This window comes from Balearica regulorum, chromosome 3 (assembly GCF_011004875.1).
Source record: "Balearica regulorum gibbericeps isolate bBalReg1 chromosome 3, bBalReg1.pri, whole genome shotgun sequence".
Lineage (NCBI taxonomy): Eukaryota > Metazoa > Chordata > Aves > Gruiformes > Gruidae > Balearica > Balearica regulorum.
Genome location: NC_046186.1, coordinates 64,292,029 through 64,317,192, shown reverse-complemented (window position 1 = coordinate 64,317,192; position 25,164 = coordinate 64,292,029). Strand labels below are relative to the sequence as shown.

The window sequence follows — 25,164 nt, the reverse complement described above, 5'->3', positions numbered from 1 at the left end:
CTCTTGCTCAGTAGTGGACTCAGGCACTTGGCCTCTACAGGGAGAGTAGTTTTCCTCCTTGTAGGATTATTTATGAAGACTCCAGTACTGTCTCTGTAGGTGGCCTGGCCATTATGCCAGGATAAATTTTGGGTTCTGTGGATTTCAAAAGCTGAAAACATCCTTTTTCAGACTTCTTTTTTTAAGTAAGACCTGAGCTTTAGAAACAGTGTGCCAGAGGTCTGAGAAGGCCTTCCTGCAAGCAGTCTTGAATTTATTTTTAATGCACTGAATAAACATTAGGAAATAAAATGCTTGCCCCAGGATATCTGTAGCTACTTCACCCTTTCTCTTGGCTCTGACTTACCGAACTTTTTTCTTCTTTAAATAAAGAAGAAAAGTTGGAGAATAGTCTACCTATGCTTAATAGTGGCTCCTGTGCCAGTCACTGCCCACCCTTGTCCTGTAATTGCTGAAACCAGTTCCAGCAAATTCATCATTTCCTCTCTGCTTTTGACTGTGGGACTTACCAGGTTTTAGCAGGGTCAAAGGTTCATCCATTCACTCTTGAAAGTGTGGGATTGCCTTACACGCTAGCATATTCTTTAGCAGAAGTGTCCATGCAGTTCTCCATCATAAAGAATAAGCAGTCTGGGTTCTAGCATCACAATCCTTAATTGCTTGTTAAAAATATTATCATACACTTCCCAGTTTTCAATTTTCCTTTGGAATTGCTACGCTCATGCACAGGAAAATGAGTCCCAGCTTTTCAGCTCTAATAGTTTGCAGTTGTTGGGGGCAGAAGACTAAACTCATCCCTGTGCAAGTCTGTATATGCAATAATCTCCAACCACATTGTGGATTAGTTGAGCTCAATGGACCTCATGTAAATGCCTGCATCCATTACTTTTAAATTTTACAGAGTTTGTCTATATCCCTCAGAAGTGGGGATGGGATCGCCTTTATAGCGAGGTCTTATAGTTTCAAAGTATAATAGGGGTAATTTAAAAAAAAAAAAGTAATTCCTGTACTCTTCATAGCTAATCTCTGATCTGTACACAAACGTATGTTTACTGACATATCTGTACACATACATTTATACGGACTAGAGTACCTCAAGCCTTTCATGTTTTAAAAATCTAATAATACATGTTAAAATGCGTGTTTTAAGCACACAGCTGGTATTGTGCGTTTGAAAGCTGTTCAGTCATTACTCTCTCAATGCATGGAGCTAAGCTTGCCAAGGGAGTCTCTGAAGTGATGTCCTCATTGCTGTGTTGACTTCTGGGAGAGCAGGAGCAGCTTACCAGAAAGCAATTAACCTTGGAAGTAATTTAGGGGTACCACAATGATGGGTCTCAAGAATTGCTTCCTTAAGGCTTTTCTTGCTGGCTTGCTGGTGACTTCAGTAGTGGAGTCTGAGCTTTGAGAGCCAAATGGCAGAACTCCTGATTTTGGTGGTGTGCGGTCTCATAGTTAAGACCGTTCAGAACCACAAATATTCAGCAAGCTTTCTATGTGCGTAGATCGTAGTCACACACATACCACAAGGCACCAGACATCTTGCCTCCTTCTTCCCTGGAAGATAAACTTAAATGATTTTTTGTGTGTGTGTGAAGTATCTGTCATACATTGATATATAGAAATTGATGCAGTTTAGAAATGCTAAGACGTTTCATAAGTGATTATTCTGAAATATGTATGAGTTTAAGTCTCACTGCCCAAGAAGGTTTGCTACATAGCAGAGAATTTAATTTGTCTTTGCTAAACTATTTGAATCATTTTGCCTATGCTTAATTTGTCTATACTAAACTATTTGAATAATTTTGCAGTTCATATGAGGATTAGGGGTTTTTTGCAGTTTTCCTGTTGTGAGGCAGCTAGCTTGTGTTACTATTTCCAATATCTCTGAGGCTAACTATACTAAATTGCAGAGTGTTTGCTTTCTTCTGAACATCAGTCACCTTGAAAAGAGTGCATGTCAGCCTCATCTGAGTCTGCCTGCCGCTTTGGGGTGCCTAGGGTGTGCCCTCAGGATTGTTTCACTGTTGACTGTTTTAAGGTCAATGTGATGCTTCTAAAAAGACTCATCTTACCAGAAGCAGTTCAGAAATCTGAAAGAATACATTTCAGGTGTATATCATATTTGAGATGAAAACTGAATGGTATGCAATCCTAGGCTTTGTAGTTAAAATGTTGGTCTTGCTGAAGTAAGCAGCAGATCTCCCTTTAGCAGGTGAAATTCTGTGTGTAGTATATGCAGTTTTTTATGCTTAGGTTTCTCAAACCATAACTGCCCTAAATGTTGTACCTTGTTTCCCTACAGATGTGTACTGGTAACTACATATTTGTTCCTTATATGATAACTCCACATAACAAGGTGTACTGCTGTGATAGCAGTTTTATGAAGGGACTAACAGAACTGATGCAGCCCAGCTTTGAGTCGCTGCTTGGCCCTATATGCTTACCTCTGGTGGATCGATTTATCCAGCTCTTGAAGGTGGCACAGGCCAGTTCAAGGTGAGTTGTCTTCTTGTACCCCTGTGTAAAACTCCTATGTTCCTGCTGGCAATATAAATGTCAGACTCTTGCTTCAGGGTGATGTGACGTTTTGCCTTCTGTTGAGACAAATTGATAATGAATAATTTAGCTTGGCCCAATCTCTCCATTGACACTGCTCTATCAATGAATGTTCCACATATACATTGTGGGAGAGCTGCCAGGTCAGAAAAATAGATGCAAGGGACCCGTCCCAAATTACTGATGTGAGGTTGTTCCTCTCCAGCCGGTATTTCCGGGAATCCATTCTGAATGACATCAGGAAGGCCCGTACACTCTACACAGGCAAAGAGCTTGCAGCAGAGCTGGCAAGGATTCGACAGCGAGTGGATAATGTTGAAGTCTTGTCTGCTGATATTGTAATAAACTTGCTGCTGTCCTACAGAGACATCCAGGTATGAACGCTATGGTCTAAGATCATCTAAAACAGTAAATTAAATTACATTCTCAGTGAATTTATTAGTGTGTTTTGCACAGATATGCTAACAAACTATGTGAATTATGCACACTAGTAAAAATCTTATGGAGTGTCATAACTGATGCTTTTTACTTTATTTTGTAGTTACACTGTTTGTAGTGTGCCTTTACATAGCAGAAAGGTGCTGTTATAACAAAACTAAAAAGTACACAACCTATAATAACTCTTCTCCACCTCATCATTACTATGTGATGAACAGCCCGTAGCGTGACCTACTTAAAGGCCATAGTAGCATTCTGCTATTGATTTGTAGATGTATTCTCTGTCACCGTGCTTGTGACATTTCTCATGGAAGCATAACATATTCATATGCATTTCAGTTTCTGGAATGGTGCTAGTAATTACTTTGTTCTACATAATTGCAACTGTTGTTCCTTAAACATTTTGAAGTGGTTTGGTTTGGGTTTGGTTTTTTGGGGTGGGGAGTGTGTGCGTGTGTTTTGTTTTGTTTGATTTTTTTTAAATATGTCAGGGAGTAAGCTACTTTAAAAAAGGTGGTATTGAAAGATTCTTTTATTTTGGTTTTGTGGCTCATGCCTCCTTCAGAGTTTCAGGATGCCTTAATTCAGATGCAGTTAGCATTGTAACGTCTGTACAATATGAACTCTGATATGTGTTCAGCCCCTGAAGCTGATTTTAATCATGAAATAGATGCACTAAAATTTCCACAGGTCCATGTTGAGACAGTACAGGAGACCAAATCGTGTTTCCCTGCTGAATACTGTGCATATTCACATTTCTGAGGAGTGCCAGGCTATTTACAGTTAAGACTGAAGAAACTGAAATCCATAAAACTTACAATGAACTGCAAATACTTCTTAGTATGAAATAATAAGTGCTTAGTTCAAAGAGGAGTTTATATAGGCATACCTCAGTACAGCCACCTAAAACTTCATTATTCCCTCCTTTTGGAAGGATTATGATTCCATCGTGAAACTGGTGAAAACTTTAGAAAAACTGCCTACTTTTGACTTGGCTTCCCACCACCATGTGAGGTTTCATTATGCGTTTGCGCTAAACAGGTAAGAATCTACCCTTCCCTCCTTCCTTCCTTCCACTGTTGAACAGTAAATCAGAACTGCAAACTTCACACAGGGTTGGTAATCCCGGGTGAAGTTCCCTGCTGGAATCTTCAAATGCAGGTCTAGAGTTTTCACTGAAGCAACTTCGGGGACTCTGAGCTTCGTGATCAATCTAAGCTTTCTTTTTTCTCTCTTATTGTCAAATTCCGTTCCTTTTCCTTTAGTGTGAGTGTTCAATTTGTCTTTCCATAGATTTGCATCATTTTTTCATTTCAGTAACTAAATCAGAGCAAATAAATACCTAGCAGTATTTTACCTCTGTAAAATACACTTTTAACATTGCTGTATGAGTGGCAGTGCTGCAGCATTTGTGTTAACTTAGACATCACCTCATTCAAGTCTGAGTTCTGGTAGCATCAGGAGAACTTTCATCAAATGTCCATCAGAAGATTTTATTATATTATAATAATAAACCAATTTTCGTGTTCTGTGATAACATGCACAAAATGTGCCACATGAAGCAGCACGCACTACGTTCTTGGGTTAAATGAAAGCTAAGCCTAGATTTTTTTCCTAGCAATTGGGCAAGGCACTAAAAGGGGAGTTTTTCCAGAAGAAATCACAGAGGTTTTCTCCTCCCTTGCTGTTATCACAATGAACATTTTGCTGTTGATGTTTAGAGGAGTAGACCAGGTGTCAGCAGGCATTGAAATTCTCAAATATAGAAAATGTCTACAGATCTTTCTGCTTCTCACAGATTTGAATGCAGGTTCGCTGAGGAGCCTCAGGAATGCATATCATGTCAAAGTGATGTCAAAATATGTCACAAGTAATTAGTTGAAAAAATAATGTGGTTTTTGAAACAAAAACCCCACTAAAATTAAAAACAGATATCTGGCATTGTTTTGTCTGAATAAAATGTCCAGATCCTTTCTTGCTCCTTTATACCAGGTATATGAAGGTATAAATATTGTGCCCTTTTTGTTCCTACTTTGCTATAAATATGTGGAGCTTTGCATGTTAAATAATCCAGCGTGTTTCTGCCACTTCTACATAGCTTTCATAAAGGTCTCTAGAAGTACCTTGGAGTTTAAACAAGTTACTTGGAACTTGAGGTCACAACTTTCTAAAACAATGTCACCTTTGAAAACAGGACTTGAGTAGTTCATTGGGGCGCTAAAAGATGTGCAAAACTGCAGTATAATCTTTTCAGGCAAATCCTTATACTTCATTGGTTCTGTTGGGACGTCTTGCAGACTGAAAGGTCTGGTTTTATACATGTGACTGTAAATTGTAGCCTTTGAGGGTATCTGTCAAAGGAGAGGGTACCTCCAAAGGAGATCAGATCAGATTTCCCTCTCCTTCCCTTCTCCAGATTGTACATTCAACTGGAATCCATGACAGCCATGATAATGTTCATGCTTTGGTGTATGCCAAGAAGGAACTGCTTGGGTTAATTGTAGCTTTCTCCTTATGGGGAACATTGACGATGTTTCCTGAGCGATGGCAGATCTGGAATACTCTGCACATCTGAATGTTTGCTGTGGAAGAAGCTGTCCTTCTTGCTTCTAATCCAGGTCACTAGTACGGAAGGATGGAGCAGCTCAATTAATCAGGATTAGTCTGACCTAAATCAAGAAAGTGTATGAGGGCATTGATGATGGAAGAGTAAACAGAAAGAAAAGTAGGGACCTTTGGAGACCAGGAAAGTGTATATGGCTCATATTACAAAACACTGTTGTGCCTTACTGGTTTTGTTCTCATTAAGTTCAGCTAGTTATTGGTTTGATCTGGATTAGTGATAGTTGATACATGATGTGGAAGAGTTATTCACCTGAAAATTGCCCTTCTGTAATGAAAGTCAGCTGAAAAACATAAGCTGCAGACTTATCGTTGTTGCTTTACTTGAGTGGTCAGTATGAGAAACCAAAAGGAAGCAAACCTTCAACAACTGGGCAAGTGGGGAACTAAAATAACACAGACCTGAGGGACACTGTTATTTGCTCAGCCACTTGATTTCTCTCCCTGGGGCTTCGGCTTGGGAGCATTTGTCGATCTCAAATGAGAACACCAGCCTTGCTGTGCCACTCTGGAAGTACTTGGGGAGCCTACTGCAGCTCTGTGGTCTGAGGGGACTTTTCTTAATTTCTTAGAATACGACTAGTCTGAAGCTTGGGAAGAGATGGCACTGGGTTTCATTTGTCTTTCTCATTAGGCTGAGACATCAATATAGGTTGGCCCAGCATGTAGATTTGCAAACTTTTTTTTTTTGCTCAGGAAAGAAATTTATACTGTGTGCTCAAACAAGTGTTTTTGCTCTGTTTTTTTAACTCTCTTTGTTATGATGTAAGTACTCGTTCGTCCTCTGTTACCTATTCTGCTTGATTTAAACCTTTTCTTCCACATTGCTTCCTTCTGGAGCAGCATACGTGAGCTCAGAGCTCATGAGCTCAGGTATCACTTAGAGTACATGTGCTCTGATGTCTCAGGCTTGGCATTGACGTTGCCTGTGCAGATGCACCAAAACTTTGATATGTTCTTGTAGGGGGGGAAGAAAAAAATTCATTACTGAACCTCTAATCAAGTAGTATCTGCTTTAAGATGGCTGTGACTTTTGATGTGGGTTTTTTTTTTCTGAGGTGCAAAGATTGCAAGACACATACAAACCCACTTCTATGTACTCCCCCTATTTCAAATTGTAGCCACTCAAATATTACAAGCAATTTCTCCAAAAGAATATAATGCTCTCCCCAAACCACCAAATAATAGTTTTTTGCTGAGAAAGGTGTCATTTGCTTGTTCAGTATACAAATACATAAAAAATTCTAAACTCCTGATACTGAATGATGTATGTATCCAAACTGTGAGTCACCAGGAAGTGTCTAACGCTTGCAATTATGTGGTTTATTTGTCTGAAGTACTTTCGTTAATATTACCTTATTGGCTTCACTTCCTAACCTTCCTTATCATGGGAATTCAGTCTGTGTGTGTTAGGGTTTTTTTGCTTCACATTCAAAATGTATGTAAAAAAATAATCACAAACACAAGATGGAATCTTTTTTCCTTTAAAGCATGAATTACTATGAAAGAAATATTAGATATGAAACGGAGATCCCTGTCTTTCTGTTTTGTAAGAAAGTAACACATGATCTTTCTAAGAATTGCTCTTGAGGGTCTTGTTGCTGTTGTCAGTGCTGTCCTCTGGCTGATGCATCATGAGAGAGAGAAAACATGTTTGGGGGATTTTATAAATGTGTCCCATGATATTAAGAAAAGAGGAAAAAAAAAAAAGAAGGGGGAAGTGTGTATATATAATATAGTCCTTTGTGTCTAGAAGCACATTTTACATGGATGGTGTCATACATTTTCATGACCATGTTTGAATGTATAAGTATTTCTTAACTTTATTGGGTTTTTAATAAAAAATTTTATTTTTAATAGGCGAAATCTGCCTGGAGACAGAGAGAAAGCTCTAGAAATTATGATTCCCCTGGTAGAACAGGAAGACCAAGTAGCTTCAGATATGTACTGCCTGGTTGGTCGAATTTACAAGGACATGTTTTTGGAATCTGGGTTCATAGATACAGAAAGCAGGGACAAGGGGACGTTCTGGTGAGTACTGTTTTCCTGGTCTCTGTCCTTTTGTTAGCTTTGGGAAAATATTCCTTAAATGAGAATATATTTCAACTGTTTTACATTCCAAATATTTGGCATTCTTAAGGGATACATTGAATCTTCTAATCTTCTTTGCTTATTTGTTAAGAATGAGATTTATGTTGCTCACAGATCTGGTTCCACGAAGCTCTTGAAGTGCCTTAGAGACTTGGAAGTTTAGGTAGCCCTCATCAGAGTGTATTTTCCTCCTTTTTCCCAAATGTGAACTCTCCTGTTTACTACATTATTCTCAGGAATCTGGGCCAGACAGTAATCAGCCATGAATCAATTAGCATATCTGAAATCTGATAGATATTAGCTAACTAGGCTTAAAGGTGCTGAGGTTTAAGTCTGCACTGATGCTTAGGATGTATCATTCTGTCTTTTTTTTTTTTTTGCTTCTGTGCTCATAAGCAATATGACTGTTCCAAACTCATGCTAACAAAAGTTTTATCATCCCATCATCACCATACAGTATATGCATATTACAGTGGACTACAGTACCATTGATAGGCAAAGAAGCACACAACAGGTTAGACGAATTCTTATCTTAATTTTAGAGGCAAGTATAATTTTTTTATTGCTTTTGAAATGCAATAAAACGCTGTTATGTGGAAGAGGTTAAAAAATGGAGGCACTGGACACCATCCTAGACATCCTAGCAGGATGAGCTGCTTTTAGAATCATAGAATCATTTAGGTTGGAAAAGACCTTTAAGATCATCAAGCCCAACTGTTAACCTAGCACTGCCAAGTCCACAATGAAACCATGTCCCTAAGCACCACATCTACAAATCTTTTAAATACCTCCACGGATGGTGACTCAACCACTTCCCTGGGCAGTCTGTTCCAATGCTTGACAGCCAGTGAAGAAATTTTTCCTAATATCCAATCTAAACCTCCCCTGGTGCAACTTGAGGCCATTTCCTCTTGTCCTATCACTTGTTACTTGGGAGAAGAGACCAACACCCACCTGGCTACAGCCTCCTTTCAGGTAGTTGTAGAGAGCAATAAGGTCTCCCCTCAGTCTCCTTTTCTCCAGGCTAAACAACCCCAGTTCCCTCAGCTGCTCCTCATGAGACGTGTTCTCTAGACCCTTCACCAGCTTTGTTGCCCTTCTCTGGACACGCTCCAGCACCTCAATGTCTTTCTTGTATTGAGGGGCCCAAAACTGAACACAGGACTCGAGGTGTGGCCTTACCAGTGCCCAGTACAGGGGGACGATCACTTCCCTAGTCCTGCTGGCCTCACTATTCCTGATACAAAATTTCTATTTTCTCCATTATGATTCAGATGAGGAAACAAACAATCTGTGTTTATGTATCCTGCACATCAGATCCTAGTTCTGGTCTTGTGCTCATCAGCTGCCTGTTGAAGTAAATGCTTAGAATGGAAAGCTTTGTCATTTATCTCTTGTTTTCGGTAAACTTCAGATTAGAACTGTCTTTGGTAAAAGATAAGATATAATTGTTTACCATTTATGGCCTCAGAATACAAGTACAGTTTATAATTGCTGGTCATGCTTTACAGTTTTGCAATGCTTACTGGATTTTGTAAAGATGTTGAAATAACAGGAATGCAGTGTGTTGTCATTGTCCCCCCCCTTCATAATTCTGGATTAAAGAAAAATTTTTGCCTCTAAGGCAAAGTCCATAACAAACTTTTTCAAGATTCTGTTTTTAAAAAAATATTTTGCTAATGTCATGAACTAATATAAAAAGAAAACTTAGTCCTATATACAAATACTAGGCATTATCACAGGGTAAATATAATAAATAGAAATTACTTTTGCTATTGTACATCTTGTTTTTTCCTCCTTCATAGTGCCTTATGAACAGGTAAACTTTGAGATTTTCAAATATAATTGAACTCAGAACGATTATATGTATAATAGTGTTAGTTACTTCTAGGATATTTCATGCAGCCATTTTAACACGTTTAATAGATGCATCTTAGCAATCATGATATTCATATATTTGATGAGGGGAAGTGATTGCAGACAGGCATACCAGTTTGGGAAAGGCTGGCAGCTCCTGCAGCAAGGTGGGATGCTGACCGGCCAGCCCCTAAATAATCCTTGAAGTCTTTGGCGAGTAGGACCCAACGCAGACCGTGCCCGCTGCCGTAGAGCAAGGCGATCTCTGTTCAGTCAAGCTGGACTTTGGCCAGAAGCTCTACCAGATGGGCCACTTGCTTTTGGTTTGTGCTTTATGCTGGATATGGATTTGACTTCTAGTGTTAGTCATACAGCAGGATTGACGTGGCTGAAGGGTTGACTCATAACTCAGTGGAAGGCTCTTGGGAAGGAGCAGACCTACTCTAGAGCTGCAGCAGGCCACAATGGGGGAAGATGTGTGCAGGAACAATGCCTCCGTGATTGTGTTACTTTATGTTGAGAGAAAGGTTATTATCTCAGTCTTAGAGAAATGAGGATGTAGGAGAAGTATAGTGAATTGCATGAGATAATGACAATTTGGCAGCAGAACCAAAGCATTGGTTTTGCAAGGTACTTTGGTCTATTAAAAAAAAAAAAAAGTGTGCTTTCCTGACAATTAAAAAGCAGAATAAAAGACATCTTTCATATAAATATGAGAGAAGAGATGAAAGATTAATTATTAACTGTCACTTTCTTGTTGCATGGTGACAGTGTAAATCAGACTTAGCAAAGCTAGCAAGTCTTTATTAGAATCTTTTCACTGCTACCTCCCTAATTCAGTGTCTGCAGTGCAATGTTTTCCCAAATGTCACCTTCCAGTTTCTTGATGGCATTTATAATTGCATCAGCTAAGCCAGCCTCTACTTTGTAGGCAGACTTTTAAGCCTTACCGCTTTTCTAGGATACTGCACACATTCCTCCAGTGATACTTGGGGCATGACAGTGTACAGCAATTGCACCAGTTGAATTTAAATGACTTCAACAGATGTGACTTGTGAGTTGTTTGGGAAAATGTGAATATTTTCATTTGTTCAAAATTAATTATTACAGGTTATTTTTTTAAATTTTAATTTGTTGTCTGTAAATTTTTGCTGACCAGGCTATGTGGATATAAGGCAGGTTTAAGAATGTCGGCACAGGATTGCACCAAATATAAAATTATACTTTTGGTTGTAACGATTTAGGAGAGGTAAATAGGACTACAGAGGTCCAAGATACTAGTATTTCTTGGTGTGAGTAGCATGTAAAGACGGCTGGAAGAATGAATTTCTGCTGTGGGGAAGGGAGATTTGAAAGCAATTTGGAAAGAAAAGGCAGAACCCAGGAACAGAAATTCCCAGGATGTTTCTTCTGGTCTCCTGGGAGTAGGTGGCCAGGTCCTGGCAGCAGAGCATGGCAGGGGTGGCCTCTGACGAGAGACAAGGAGCTGCCCTATGTCAGACGCAGCCAGTTCCACCCAGCTCCAATGGGCTCATCAGTGGTCAAAACTGAGCACATCAGCAATGCTGGTGGTGCTTCTGTGGTAACATATTTAAGAAAGGTTTTTTTTCAGGCTGTTTCACCAATGCTTCTGCAAGCAGTAACTATTTTGCAAACTTTAGCTCATGTCCACCTCCTTTGCCTGTATGATTAACATCGGTTACAGCACAAATGTACCCACCTGTTGATATGCATGAAAGATGCTTGTTTTATCTTTAAATTTTGAGGTTTTGTATGTATCTGTCCAAGAACTAAAGAAATTTTGATAGTCATGCCAGAAATGAGGCATTTTGGGGCAAAACAAAAAAATGGAAGTACAGAGGCTCTTGTATTGGAACAAAAATACTTATTTTCAAGGATTTTTTTGTTCTTCTGTCAATCTTTCCTCTCTCCTTCTCCTGATATTGCATGAGAATTGCAGCATGAAAGATCTTTAGGGCAAAAAAGGGAATCCAGTTCCCAACATTGCTGTCTCCAACAGATTATACCAGCCAACAGTTCTCTTCTAGCTATATATGTTTAAGAGTCAACGAGAGTGTCATCCTGTTTGGTTGTTGGGTTTTTATGGGGTTTGGTTTTTTGTTGTGGGTTTGGTTGGGTTTTTAAGTGAGCAAAAATGTTTTGTATGTACTTTCTTCGTTGTTCTGTTGTAACTCAGTACAAGAGGAAAGGCAGACAATGAAAGAAAATTAATTGAGACTTCTCTGCTCATCATGGGTTTTTTTGAGGACTAGACTCTTGTGTAATGATTAAGTTCTTTGGAGGTGGGCAGCTGGAGTACAGAAAGAGTATATATGTAGCAGATTGAAAAGGACCCTGTCTTGCAGTTTTGCAAAGCAGAGCTTACGTTAAAGGATGTGAAGTCCTGAATCATTAGAGCAGGGAAAACAACAAACAAAAATAAAAAATTTTTTAAACCTACCATATTTTTGACCTGCCAGGGTCAAAATGCTTTAGTTTTGCTTACAAGTGTGGTCTGGAAGCCAAATCCTCAGTTTTTGCATAGATTATTTTTCTTTCTTTCCTTATGTATTAATCTTAAAACCTGCTTAATTTTTTTTATATAATCCGTTCGTTTGTCTGGATTTTTCCCATCCTTTTGAAATTCTTTTAAACTCTGTTGCTTTTACTGTAGCAGAGTTGTGCTAACTGAATCTGCTGTGCTCGTTAACTCACATATGATAGTCATCTTTGCCTCCTCCTTACAGAGGGGTGTGTGTGTATATGTGTGTATATATATGTGCAACCAAACATGTTCTTATTCTGTAGAACAAGTTTAAGGCACCGTAGATCTGCTGTCACTGTTGTCACCACAACTTGCATTGCTAGCATGAGGATGGTGTGTGCTGTGTTTGTGTGCAACCCCTGGACTTCTTTTAAGACAATATTTGGGCTAGGGGAATACCACTGCCCTTTCTCTTGCTCACTCACTTCCTCTTAAGGAGAATAAAATGTGATATAGTCCTTTTTTAGGTGAATATACTCATAAGGACAATGTCAATGAGACACACAATAAAGAATAAAATTTGCAGTAGCTGAAATCATAGCTAAATGTGAAACGTGTTCTTGCATCACTTGCTTTTGTGCTTAGGCGTTTTGATGTGCTAGTATGTCACTGTAGCAAATCCACAGTCGAATCTTAGGTTTCCAGTCAGTGAAAAGTCATATATTTAAGAGTAAATTAATGTGTTTATTAATAAATACAACTGTGAAACACATGTCTTCCAAGCTGATAGTATTATTTTTTCTTTAATGTCAAAGAAAATTGGAAATCCAGTAAGATACTATAACTTTGCTGGGGTGGATGAGTAGGGTCTATGCTTGTTGTGTGAGGGGAAAGGAAATGGGAGGAGGATGTATAAATAACGGACTCCTAAAAATAACCACAAAGCTGTGTGGAAAACAGTAAAATGTTTTTGCTTCCATGGATTCTTGCTGTGTAAACAGAAGATAAGCACTTAAAGTACCTAAAAGTATAATTATGTCCCTATTAAATCGCATTATTTAGAAAGTAAACTTGTATGTTTGTTTTTTCTAGGTACAAGAAGGCGTTTGAGTCGGAGCCAACATTACAGTCAGGAATTAATTATGCAGTACTCCTCCTGGCAGCTGGACATTGCTTTGATACTTCTTTTGAGCTGCGGAAAGTTGGTAATTATAGCTTGCAACTTCACAGTGAAATCGCATTCTAGTGAAAGTATGAACCACCCACTGTCACAGGGGGAAAAACCTGATGGTTGTATACAAATGCTTTGATAGTGAGCATGTGAATATATAAGTTGGTCTCCCCTACCACAACTGATGGCACCTGATTGCGAGTGAGCACTGTCATGAAGACCTGGTTCCAGTTTCAAGGTCTTAACTGATTACCAGAGCTTAGTGAAAACTGACAGCCCTTCTTTGCAATGGCATCATTTGTGTGGAAACAGGAACACCTGAAGGGGGAATCTGGTTCCAGCTACCATTCTTTAAAACAAATAAACAAAAATTCCTGTAGAACTGTAGGGAACGTGAACAAAAAGTCCATCTTAAGAGTGGGGAAAATGCACTTGACTTGAATGTGGAATGGGCTGAGAGAAGAATGTTTCTCTTCTGATGCTTTCTTTGAGCTTTCCTGAATGTCTGTATTCATAGAATCAGAGAATCACAGAGTGTTTTGGGTTGGAAGGGACCTTTTAAAGACCATCTAGTCCAACCCCCCTGCCATGGGCAAGGACATCTTTCACTATATCAGGTTGCTCAACCTGATCTTGAACACTTCCAGAGATGGGGCATTCACAACTTCCCTGGGCAACCTGGTCCAATGTCTTACCACCCTTGTCGTAAAAAAATTCTTGCTTAAGAAGGAAGAATTAAGGTGTCCGCTTTGTTTGTCATTTTGTTTGTGATTTTGCTGGATTTGAGGAGAGTGCAAAGTCAAGATTAGTCAGTAATACTTTCAGGGAAGGTATAGGAGAAAGCACTGAATGTTGTAATATGTAATAGCATATCCTTTGCAACTGGCAATCTTCTCTATGAATTGGTATAATTCTTGACTGACTGTAAAGTCTTTTTTTATCATTTTGTCTCCTGAGGAGGTTGTCAAGTGAGAAAGAAACAATGTTCTTCACAGAATGTATCTGTAATTAGCCACTGCTCTGGTTTAGAAGTTAGATCTACACAGTATCTCTGGGAGTAATTCTCTATATAGAGAAGTTTTTTTGAGTGTGAAGGTCACAGTGAGATGGTTACTTTCACATAGATAATGGCAGTGAAATTGAAATTCTCTGGTGTGAATGAAGATATCCATTTGGATGTGATAGGCTGTGTAGAGCTGCCCCAACTACTGTGTTTGCCCTTCTGTGAGTGGGTGAGATTTTGCTTTTTGGGTCGGATAGAATACTTTCATCTCCTACACAGAAATTTGAATTCTTGTGCCAGTGTAGGAGGTAAAAATATATGTTTTGCTTTCTACATAGCATTTGCAAATATTCACTCAGCTGGCCTAATTTTAAATCAGATAGTTAAGCAAAGCTGGGCTATGTTTATTGTGTAGTTTAATTTGAATCCTTCCATTTTAAAGAAACCTTTCAACTATACACAGGCTACAGCCAAGCCAACTAGATTTGGACAAATTAAGATGTTTGGTATCATCTTCTCCTGAGTTTTTCCAGTGTTGTTTTCCCTTTTGTTTATATGGAGAATGTTACAGAAATTAAGGTTCCTTATTACTTCAGGTTCTATCCACAGCTGATGAATGTTTTAGTGGAGAAATATCCAGTAGCTATTTGGTGGAAAGGGTTTTATTTGAGCTGTTGGTGTGCCTCTCTCATGTAAATATTTGCTTAATGTCTGCCGAAAACCCTTGATACACCAACCTCTCTTGTTATCTAGTAGTGTCTGTCTTTTTATTTTGTTATGGGAAATATTGTCAAAATACTTTAAGCCTCAGACTGACTTACCTATTTTGAAGCAAGTTTTCAAATACTTATATTATATAGACTCTATGTGTGTCATTGGTCATTGATTTCTTATTGATAAGACTGTGGTCACTGTTTATAGAATCATAGAATACCAGGTTGGAAAGGGACCTCAAGGATCATCTGGTCCAACCTTTCATGGCAAAAGCACAGTCTAGACAAGATGGCCCAGCACCCCGTCCAGCTGAATCTTAGAAGTGTCCAATGTTGGGGAATTGACCACTTCCCTGGGGACATTATTCCAATGGCTGACTGTTCTCAGTGTGAAAAATTTTCCTCTTGCGTCCAATCAGAATCTCCCCAGGAGTAACTTGCGCCCCTTACCCCTCCTCTTTTCCATGTGACTCCTTGTAAAAAAGGAAGTCTCCATCTTCTCTGTAGACACCCTTTAAGTACTGGAACATGGTGATGAGGTCTCCCCTAAGCTCCTCTTTTCTCTGTTAGGCTGAACAAACCCAATTCTCTCAGCTTTTCCTCATACGGCAGGCTTCCCAGTCCTTTGATCATCTAGCTGGCCTGATCTCTGGACCCTCTCCAGCCTGTCCACATTTTTTTTTTGTAGGGCAAGGACCAAAACTGAATCCAGTATTCCAGGTGTGGCCTGACCAGCACTGAGTAGAGTGGGACAATGACTTCTTTATCTCCACTGGTGATGCTCTTGCTGGTGCAGCCCGGCATCCTGTTGGCTTTCTTTGCCGCTGCAGCACACTAGTCACTCATATTGAGCTTGTTGTCCATCAGGACCGCCAGGTCCATTTCCACAGAGCTGCTCGCCAGCCAGGTAGATCCCAGCCTGTGCTGCACTCCTGGATTATGTTTTCCCAGGTGCAAGACCTTATGTTTGTCTTTGTACAATGAAGTTTGTCAGCTGGCTTGTGTTGGGCTAGATTCTGAGGATAATTTAGTATTTTCTTTGTCTTGGGCTAAGGTGAGTGTTTTAAACAAAAATAAGCAAACCCACAAAGGTTGTGTGGGAAAATTGTGTTGATTTTTTTCCTGTCCCAAGAATCTCTTACATGTGTGCCATTCTTTGATGTCACCTCTTTTTAGCTCTGTGTGTACAGGACCATTCGTTAGCAGTAGTTAGATTTGCATGGCAGTGCTTTCAGTTTGCTGTCCACCCACAGCATTATCTGAAACACATAGAAATTAGGGGGAGTCTGTTTTCTGGTGGGAGATGATGAGCGGCGAGAGCAAGCTGGTTGAAGTTCAGTCCAGGTTATAGAGAAATTATATTGGTAGGTTGGGAAAGGCTAAGGAAGGATACGGTCCCTAACAGCACTTCAGAGGGTGCATGAGGCTATAATTAGAAGATGCATGTCTGATTACATTGGCAAAAATGTAGTAACTCCAGCAGAACTAAGTCCAGTATCCAAGAGAATTTTTAACAATCTGCATCAGATCAAAAAATTTGCCTTCTAAAAGTTCCTACCTCTACTTGTCAGATAACAGTTCACAACTAAATGATCATGTGAAGCGTTAATGAAAATCCTCCTTCTATTTTCTGAATAGTATTGCTTTCTTAACTGTACAAAATTGCAGAAATCATTTTGAGACCAAACCAGAAATGCAGCACTTTGCATTGACAATAGTGATCTCTGCAGGCTGCGCAACTGAGACACACAAAGGATCTTGTAATATGAATTGTTCTGTCAATATTTGAGCAAGGAAAGCAGTTTATGAAGCCTTCATAGTAATATTTAACTGGTAATATCTACTTACTGTATCTTATTTTCTTCACAAGCTGTGGGTATATTCTTGGCATTATAAAAACAATGACTTTTCTGGCATTAATGGTTCCTCTATTTTGGCTCACTTATTTTTAAGGCAAAATATTTTTGATGAAATATACTGGAATTCAGCTGCTGCTTTTTTTTTCTCCCCCTGTGAATGCCAAGTTTATCATGGAAAGAGAGAATGTTTTGACTTTGCCTGGATTTTCTTATACTCTGAAAAACTTAAAGATGGTGAAATCAAAATAAACTAGAGATGAGAAATTATGGAAGGAGACCACAAACTCAGAGTGAAGTTCATGAAGGTGTTCACTTTGCATGTTTGCATAGAAAGCTGTTTTTGTTCCCCCACTCCCCAAAAAAGACCAAACCCACTGGAAAACAAACCAAAACAAACCCTACCTCTTTAAATTAGAGTTATAGTATTTTGAACCTATTGCTAATGTCTCCACACTGCAACTGCATTTTGCCAACTTGCCTACTTTCAGGCAAGTAGGTTTGTAGATGAGCTTTGTAAAGGAAGGTCATCGAACTAGAGTGAGTTTTCATAGAGTACCTCATCTTTCTCAAAAGAATTTGATGAGAGGCTGATGTTGCCGCCTTTAAGGTAGTAAGATCCACTTCACAGAATGCTTGGGTAAAACTTCGAGTTCATCCAGGCTACGTAACAGTAACGATTCCCAAATATCATTGCTGCTACACATCCATCCTTTCTCCCACCATCTTCCTATAGCTCTCCCTTATTCCCTGAGGTGGGACTCCTTGCCATCATCAGTCTTACCCACCTAAGAGACACTTCTCCCTGCCATGCTGTGCCAGCAATCCCAGTCCCCATAGGAGTTGTATTTTTTGACAAAACCACGCACTCAGTTCGTACTTTGCTTTCGCTCTGTTCCCATGTCTGGAGCACTGGAGGGTGGCGATGGGTAGGTTCCCGCAGGTGCAATGAAGCATGGCAGAGTGTGTAAGCCTGTGAACCAGACACCAGTGCAGCTGCTCGCTGAGACAAATAGCTTGTGATGGCTTCTCAGTGGTCACTGCAACTGTGCGTGCCATTGCCCAGGACTCAGCACAGACCCTCTGCACAGCTGAATTGCTCCCTTTCCTCTTCCTCCCAGCAGAGGTGTACCCGTCAGAAATTATTCGTTACCCCTGTGATACCAATTCCTTACTTCCCTTGTGATGAGGTCACATTCAAAGCCTATGGAAGTTAGTAGGTGTCTATCTGCTCTTGTATGTTGCTGTCATGTGCATGCAAATGTTTTAGACGTTCTAGCAGAGCCCTTCGGCCTTTGAGGCTATTGCTGAGTAGTGTTACTGTGGGGTCCTGGGGGAGATGAATGTTTTCTGTTTAGTGTGTTGTGCGGGTAGCATGTAGGTTTTGCTTTCTAGAATCCAACAGAAGTTGAACACATTTAACACAAATTCCCCTCTTCTTATCCTGCACCGACAAGTGTTGGTGTACATCCTCAAGTAGTCTCTTGAAAACATCCATGTATATAGTACCCTGGAGAGATGGTCACTGCTGTACATTGTGGAGGTGATGTATGTTGCATCGTCTTGGGTAGATCTGAGATATTTTGTAAAATCCATTGCATTTTTTTCTCTTCAGGAATAACTAAACAAATTTCTTTCCTAAGAAGCGAACAAATAATGTTTTTAATGATATTATTTTGTTCTGTATGTTTCTCAAGCATGACAATTTCTTCTTAGCAAGAGAGCACAAAGTGTGAAATACAGACATGAAATAGTCTATAGACCACGTGGATACAATTTCACATTTTAAAAACATTTGTTGTCTGATGTTGATAACATAAAAATGTGAACAATGTGAGAAAACAAGATGAATTTTGTAGACTGAAATGTAGCTAATGCAATGATATCCATTTTGATAAGATGTGTTGCAGCTTGTAGCATAAAGTTTAGCCTGCAGGCTACTTAAGGATGGTTAAAGAAAAAACAAAGATCAACAGTTGCATTGAAATTTCTTGTGAATACTCAGCCTGAATATCAAGGACAATGGAAGGTGATGTGGGAGGGAAACCGTCATAGTGGAGTAGTGTGGGAAAAGTGAATAAAAGACTACGGTGGTGAAGAGGCTTGTCTTGTAAGCTGCAAATTGTTTTATTTGCAGGGAATGGTGTAGCATATCTCATGTTAGCTATAAATACGTAGCAGCTCAGATGAACTAAAAATCATCCTGAAGGCCACAGAAAAACTTGTAGTCCTCAGAAAACTTAGCAAGTCAAAATAAAACCTGAGGCTCTCCATAGTCTTGAGTTGCTGAGGGACTTATGAATATTAATAGATGTCTTTCATTGGGGTAGGACTTGCGGCAATTAAAAGAACATCACTGCTGGAAGAAGCCCAGTGGATCATCTGTTCCTTCTGCATGGGACCTTGTCTAGAAAGGTAAGTTTGGGGCTTGGGGCTTGTAAGTCAAAAAAACAAAGCAGAAAAAAACATAATAGGTGCCTTATTCAGCATCTGTTAAGTTTTTACAGCTGTGTTGTGTAGCCTAAGACCCCAATTTACCTTTACAGATGAGGTCCATGCAAGAACGTAGGTAATCTGACTGTGGCCTTGTCCTGACAGTGATGTCTTAAAGTTCCTTTCTTGAGAAGTCTTTAGGAAGAGGGGGAGGGAAAAACAATCTGCTACCGCTTAGGGTGTTTGGAAGGCATATAACATTAAACGGTAAGTATGATTTCTGTCTTACTTCATTGAAATGGAGAGGCTACAGTAATTTAAGTAATTAATAGATTTCAAATCAGGGAAATGGTTATTTTAAAACTACATTAATACATTCTTGTCACCTGTTATTCTTTTTACTACAGGAGTAAAGATCAGCAGCCTGCTTGGTAAAAAGGGGAGCTTGGAGAAACTGCAGAGCTATTGGGAAGTGGGATCTTTCTTGGGGGCCAGTATGTTGGCTAATGACCATATAAGAGTGATCCAGGCTTCAGAAAAGCTGTTTAAACTAAAGGCACCAGCATGGTAAGGTGATAAACGAGATCATGTACATTGCTATGTATTAAAACATTGGACTCCTTCAGCTTTCACATTCAGCATCATATTTAGCTGACAGGAGATTGGTTTTGGTTTTTTTAACAGATTTTACTGTGTATTGTTTCACCGCACTTTTACCCAGAAAAGGGACTCTCTTCCTCTTTTGCCCTTATTCAGGAAAAGATGTGATTTGGGTCTTTAATTTGGTGTCTGAGAAGGGCAGATTCACCATTGGCTCCAGGTTCTTCTGAGGGCCAGGGGGGAAAGGAGGAATTGTGCGTAGGCACCGTACCTGAGTCGTTACATTGCTGAAGTGGTAGTGGCACATGGCTTTAGTCATAACTGCCTGAAAGGTTTTGGAAATGCGGAGAGCTTGGCTAGAGAGGCACGGATATACCTTGGAATACTGCGATGGTTATTGCACATACCAGCTGTTTTAGGAACTTGAACACGAGTGAGCTATGACGGTGCAAGTTGGATCTCATTATGATTGAGAAGAATGCAGATTAAAGTCTGGTTATGAAAGGTTATAAATCTAGGGTTAAAGACAGCCCTGTAGACTCAAGATCTGTTATGCAAAGGTCAAGAGAGGTGTGCTCTGACAGCAGGCTCCTGGCACCTGTCCTGCTTTGGAAATAGGCAGCAAAGTAAGAACCAGTCGCCTACTGGGATCCTGTTAGCTGGGGAGAACTAAGACTCCTTTCTGACTAAAAAAGTCATCACTGCCAATTGAAAGAGTGCTTATGTCACAGCCTATGTATTTTTGTCTTCCTTTAAAGGCTAGAAAGTGTCTCTAAAAGCTGATCAGAGGGTGCAGTGGTATAACCCCAGCCAGTAACTAAGCACCACGCAGCCACTCGCTCACCCCTCCCCCTGCAAGGGGATGGGAAGGAGAATGGAAGAAGACCCGTGGCTTGAGATAAAGACAGTTTAATAGGATAACAAAGGAAGAGAATAATAATATTAATATATAAAACAAGTGATGCACAAATGCAATTGCTCACCATGTGTGGAAAGGCCAAAAAAAAAAAGATCCATATACCCAGCCTGTTTCTGAGCAGTGATCCCACCTCCCAGCGAGCTTCTCCCCAGTTCTATCCAGAGCATGACATTCTATGGTAGGGAATATCCCTTTGGCCACCCTGGGTCAGCTGTCCTGGTTGTGCTTTCCCAGCTTCTTCTGCACCTGGCAGGGCGTGAGAAGCTGAAAAGTCCTTGACTTAGTGTAGACACTACAACTACTTAGCAACAGCTGAAAACATCAGTGTGTTATCAACATTATTCTCATCCTAAATCCAAAACACAGCACTATACCAGCTACTAGAAGGAAAATTAACTCTATCCCAGCTGAAACCAGGACAGAAGGGAATGTATGTATCTGTGCTAAAATATGGAAGTGCTAAAACTTCTATATTGACATAACATAGGAAACTGTCAAAATTAAGAACTCTAATTTTCTAACCAAATATTTTATAAATGCTGTTTACAGTGTATTTATCTGCAAGGTTTTCCATTTTTACTATGTGCATGTTTTACTGAGAAGCTGGATAGCACTCTCTGGAAGTGTCCTGGTAGAGTTTTCTGGAGTCTATCAATGCCTGGTTGTCGAGATTTTATGTACCAGTGCCTTCGGGATTTAAGTCTGTGGATTAAACTCTGAAAATACAGTACATTCATTTGTGCTTCAGGAAGGATTTTTCCTGTGAGCAATTCCTTCCCAGTCTGTTGCGTGCTGTGCAGCAGGGCCCACCTGGTGCAAAGGGGAGAAGATACGGTACTTTAAGCCGGATATCCTCATGGCCTAAGAAGGATGATTGGAAAACGCACAGCTATGGAACCATTCCCAAAAGGCCCTCTGAGTTTACATTATACCTTCTTGTCATAAGCCTGGAACAAAGTTTCCATGAATAGTCTAATTGCAATAAGATGATAGGTATGATAAATCCTTTTTAAGCACGTTTATCATTGCTGTAGTATTCATAAAAATTGCATAAGATTACATGTACAACTGTTTTTCAAAAATGCCAAGAGAAAGGAGTGTTATGAGGAGCCCTAGAAAGGAGAAGAGCAGAGAGAGGGATGAGCTGCATTTAGGGGAGGCATTCAGCGCTGTTCCTCTCCTTCCCTAGCAATGCCAAAAGACTGCTTAGCATAGCTGTTGTCGTCTTTATAGGAGAATCAATTCCAGAAGTGTCATGTTTTAGAAATCCGGGTCAAACAACTGCCAGTGCAGATACAATGCAGAAGACAGAACAGTGTAGAAAGTTAAACTAGTGGATTTTTCACCTGAGTTTTTATTTGAGGTTGGTCACTACTGAAACAAGTTTGCCATGGGCTCAGTTTGGCCCATAGGTGGAAGATTTAGCTATTTCAGGAAGCTTTCATGGTTTAGGATAGGAGACAGTATATGGCATCAGGAATATATGCAGGAAGGAATGTCCCAGAATTAATCAGGTTACTAATATAGCAGCTACATTTTCAGTTCTAAATGGGGAATTGCTATTATCCAAAGCAGTCCTGGAGAACCAAAATCTTACCGGCTGCCTTGGTATTGCAGTGGTGAATGCTTCAGTTGTGATTAAAGGTAGAGAAATTGTTATTTACAAACTGTATTAAATTTACTATCTGTGTATGCTTGGATGATCACAGGTACCTGAAGTCTATTGTAGAGACTATTTTGATATATCAGCATTTTAAGAAACTGACTCCAGAACAACATACGGCCAAACAGGAACTGGTGGACTTCTGGATGGACTTCCTTGTTGAAGCCACAAAGACAGATGTGTCTGTAGTTCGATTTCCAGTAAGTGGTTGTTCTGCTATTTGGGCTTGTTTGGGTTTTTTTGTTAATAAATTGTGACATGAAGGAAGTGAACACAAAGCACCGCTTGTTTATAGATTGCCAGACAATGAACTGCTTGTCCAGAAGAAGTGTATTTGGCCCGCATATTAGGTTGGTTTTAATTGATTGGACGTGGCTACAATATGAAAGTAGTGTGTTCCATATGAAAGTAATGAGGAAAAAGTTAAGATACTGACTTTGCTATTCAGTGTTTGCTACCAATGGGTATACTTCTAAAGCAAACCTTTGCAGTGTATTCCAGGTGATACTATATTGACTGTATTATGTTTTGAAGAAAGGATATTTAATTTCAGTCTCTTTCTAGCTCAGCAGGCTTTGCATACCGTAGAGCAAATTAAGTCTGTGCTCAGTTAGAGGTTAAAAATCAGCCTAAACAGTCAGAAATCTATTGTTCCAGCTACTAGACAATGTATTTCAACAACATTGTACTATAAGTATATACATACTTTTCTGATTTCTTCCACAAATGTTTTGCTGAAAATTTTGACTGGATACCCTGGTTTTGTACAATGTCCCAAAAGAATACTGTAAAAAGATCTTTGTTCCCTGTACATATTAACTGTGTATGTACGGGAAATAATGTCTTGTGTATTCCTTCTAGCTAACCATAAGCAAATACAGCTTTTTGTTTTAAATAGCAATTCTATTGCCTCCCAGATAGTTGAAGTGCCTACTGGTTGTTTTCTACAGTTCTTTTGGCTTCCATGTGTAGCTGGGATAATAAACCATAAGGAAGACTCTGGTGTTGAACAGCAACAGCTTGAGGCAGTAAAGTAAAAGCGACGTGAGACTCTCTAGGGAGTCTGGTTCTCCGGGTGTAAAGTTTTGCAAGGAAGCAAAAAGTATTTTGAATCCTCTGTTTTTTGTAAAAGACAAGATCACGTTCTTTTTAGATTTTTTGATGATGAAATGGCGCAATTAGATACTTAAAATAGGCTCTGACTTACAAAACTGTCCAAGTCAAATGATTTGGATTTTTATTAATATTAAGAGACAAACCAAAACTGATCATTGCAATAGCATGAGCCAAAAGATAAACCCAGTGACCACAAAGATTGATTCTGTTGTTCAGGAGACTATTCTGGTGTTGCAGACCGACATACGTGATCTCTCATAATACAAAAATTCAGAAGGAAAATCACACTGTTCAACAAGTCAACAAAATGAAACATAGTAACTTTCTTTTTCCTCCCTTCTCTCAGATTCTTGCAAATAATTTATTCCAAAAGAAGTTTTTTGCAGATTTCCTTGTGAATTGTTCTCAGAGCTTGAACATGAGGACTTTACTGTAAATGATGACCAGAGTTAAGTGCCTAGGTGCTCCTCAAAGTACCTCATTTGTACATCAGATGTGCCTATTGACTCTGTAGGAGGTGGCATGGCTTAGGTTTGACTCTAAGCCATGGCTCTTTCCAAGGCATTCTGTTTATGTGTTTATATATGGGTTTTTTTTAAAAAAAAAAGATGTAGACCAAGTTGCCTCAGTCATTATTTCTGAAAGCAATTCTTTGAACTCCAAAATTTTTGAAATGAGAAATTCTTTATCTTTGGGTGTTTTGAAGGTGATGTTTGATTGGAGCTTTTATGGGAGAGCGAAGGGCAAAAGAAAGGAAGGAGATTGTCAGTTTGTTAACCATCTTTAACTTAGTCCTTTAGACATTTATAAATGTCTTTCAGCTAAACACTGAGGGCTTGAAATCTTCCTATGTATGCTGCAGTGGAAGAGAGTAGCTTTTTCTTGAATTAATAACCAATACTTTACATTCTGAAGAATGAGAACACCTTCAACACAGGCAATATGGATTTGGTGTTTTAGACGGATTTTAACCACTGAAAATCTAAAACAAATAAACATTTCTAATGAGAAACCACACTTGTTCAAATAGCAAACTTTGTTGACTTTTTCCTTTAAAGCATTCTGGAAGCTTTAAAGATCTGGAAGTAATTCTGGCAGAACATTGTTAAAGCGGCAGAGTGGCTGGCTTCATTTACTAGGTGGTTATGTTTGACTAAATCTTGCTGTGTTGCATCCCATCTTTTTTTTACATGATGTTTCTAGGTTTTGTTTCACTTATTCTAGGAAATTTTCTCTAATCTTTTCCGAGTGGTGCTTGTTGCTTTTGAGAAAATCCTTTGATCTGGTGGCTACAGTTCACAGTGGTCTAAATCAAAACCAGTTCAGTCTAGCTCTAAGTTGTTGTGTTTTTCTCATTTACCCAAATGCACTTCAAAGGGGTGATAAAGGTAGACCATCAATCCTGTCCACACGGGAGATGGATGTTCTTGAATGGCATTGCAAGACAATGATTTGTGACAGGTTTCAAAGTCTGATAGTTGGCAGAGAAATTGTTTGGAAAAATATGACATGTGCCACCAATTGACACATAGTAGTCTTATATAAAAAAATAAATGTAAAATGGCTTTTTTTTTTTTAATCTTAAGTTACTGTCAGCCATACTAAACTAGGACAGTACCTAAAATTTTACCTTTCATT

The 25,164-nt window shown here is 39.3% G+C and overlaps 1 protein-coding gene across 2 annotated transcripts in view; it reads left to right on the top strand.

Annotated features, from left to right (window-relative positions):
* Positions 1 to 25,164, top strand: part of MAP3K5 (mitogen-activated protein kinase kinase kinase 5) — a 109,250-nt gene that overhangs the window by 44,469 nt on the left and 39,617 nt on the right. For both annotated transcript variants that reach the window (XM_075748194.1, XM_075748195.1), the window contains exons 4-10: positions 2,306 to 2,499; positions 2,765 to 2,933; positions 3,932 to 4,038; positions 7,480 to 7,650; positions 13,145 to 13,257; positions 19,636 to 19,795; positions 22,457 to 22,610. In XM_075748194.1, coding sequence (XP_075604309.1) covers positions 2,306 to 2,499; positions 2,765 to 2,933; positions 3,932 to 4,038; positions 7,480 to 7,650; positions 13,145 to 13,257; positions 19,636 to 19,795; positions 22,457 to 22,610 — 1,068 coding nt within the window. The remainder of the gene's footprint in view (positions 1 to 2,305; positions 2,500 to 2,764; positions 2,934 to 3,931; positions 4,039 to 7,479; positions 7,651 to 13,144; positions 13,258 to 19,635; positions 19,796 to 22,456; positions 22,611 to 25,164) is intronic.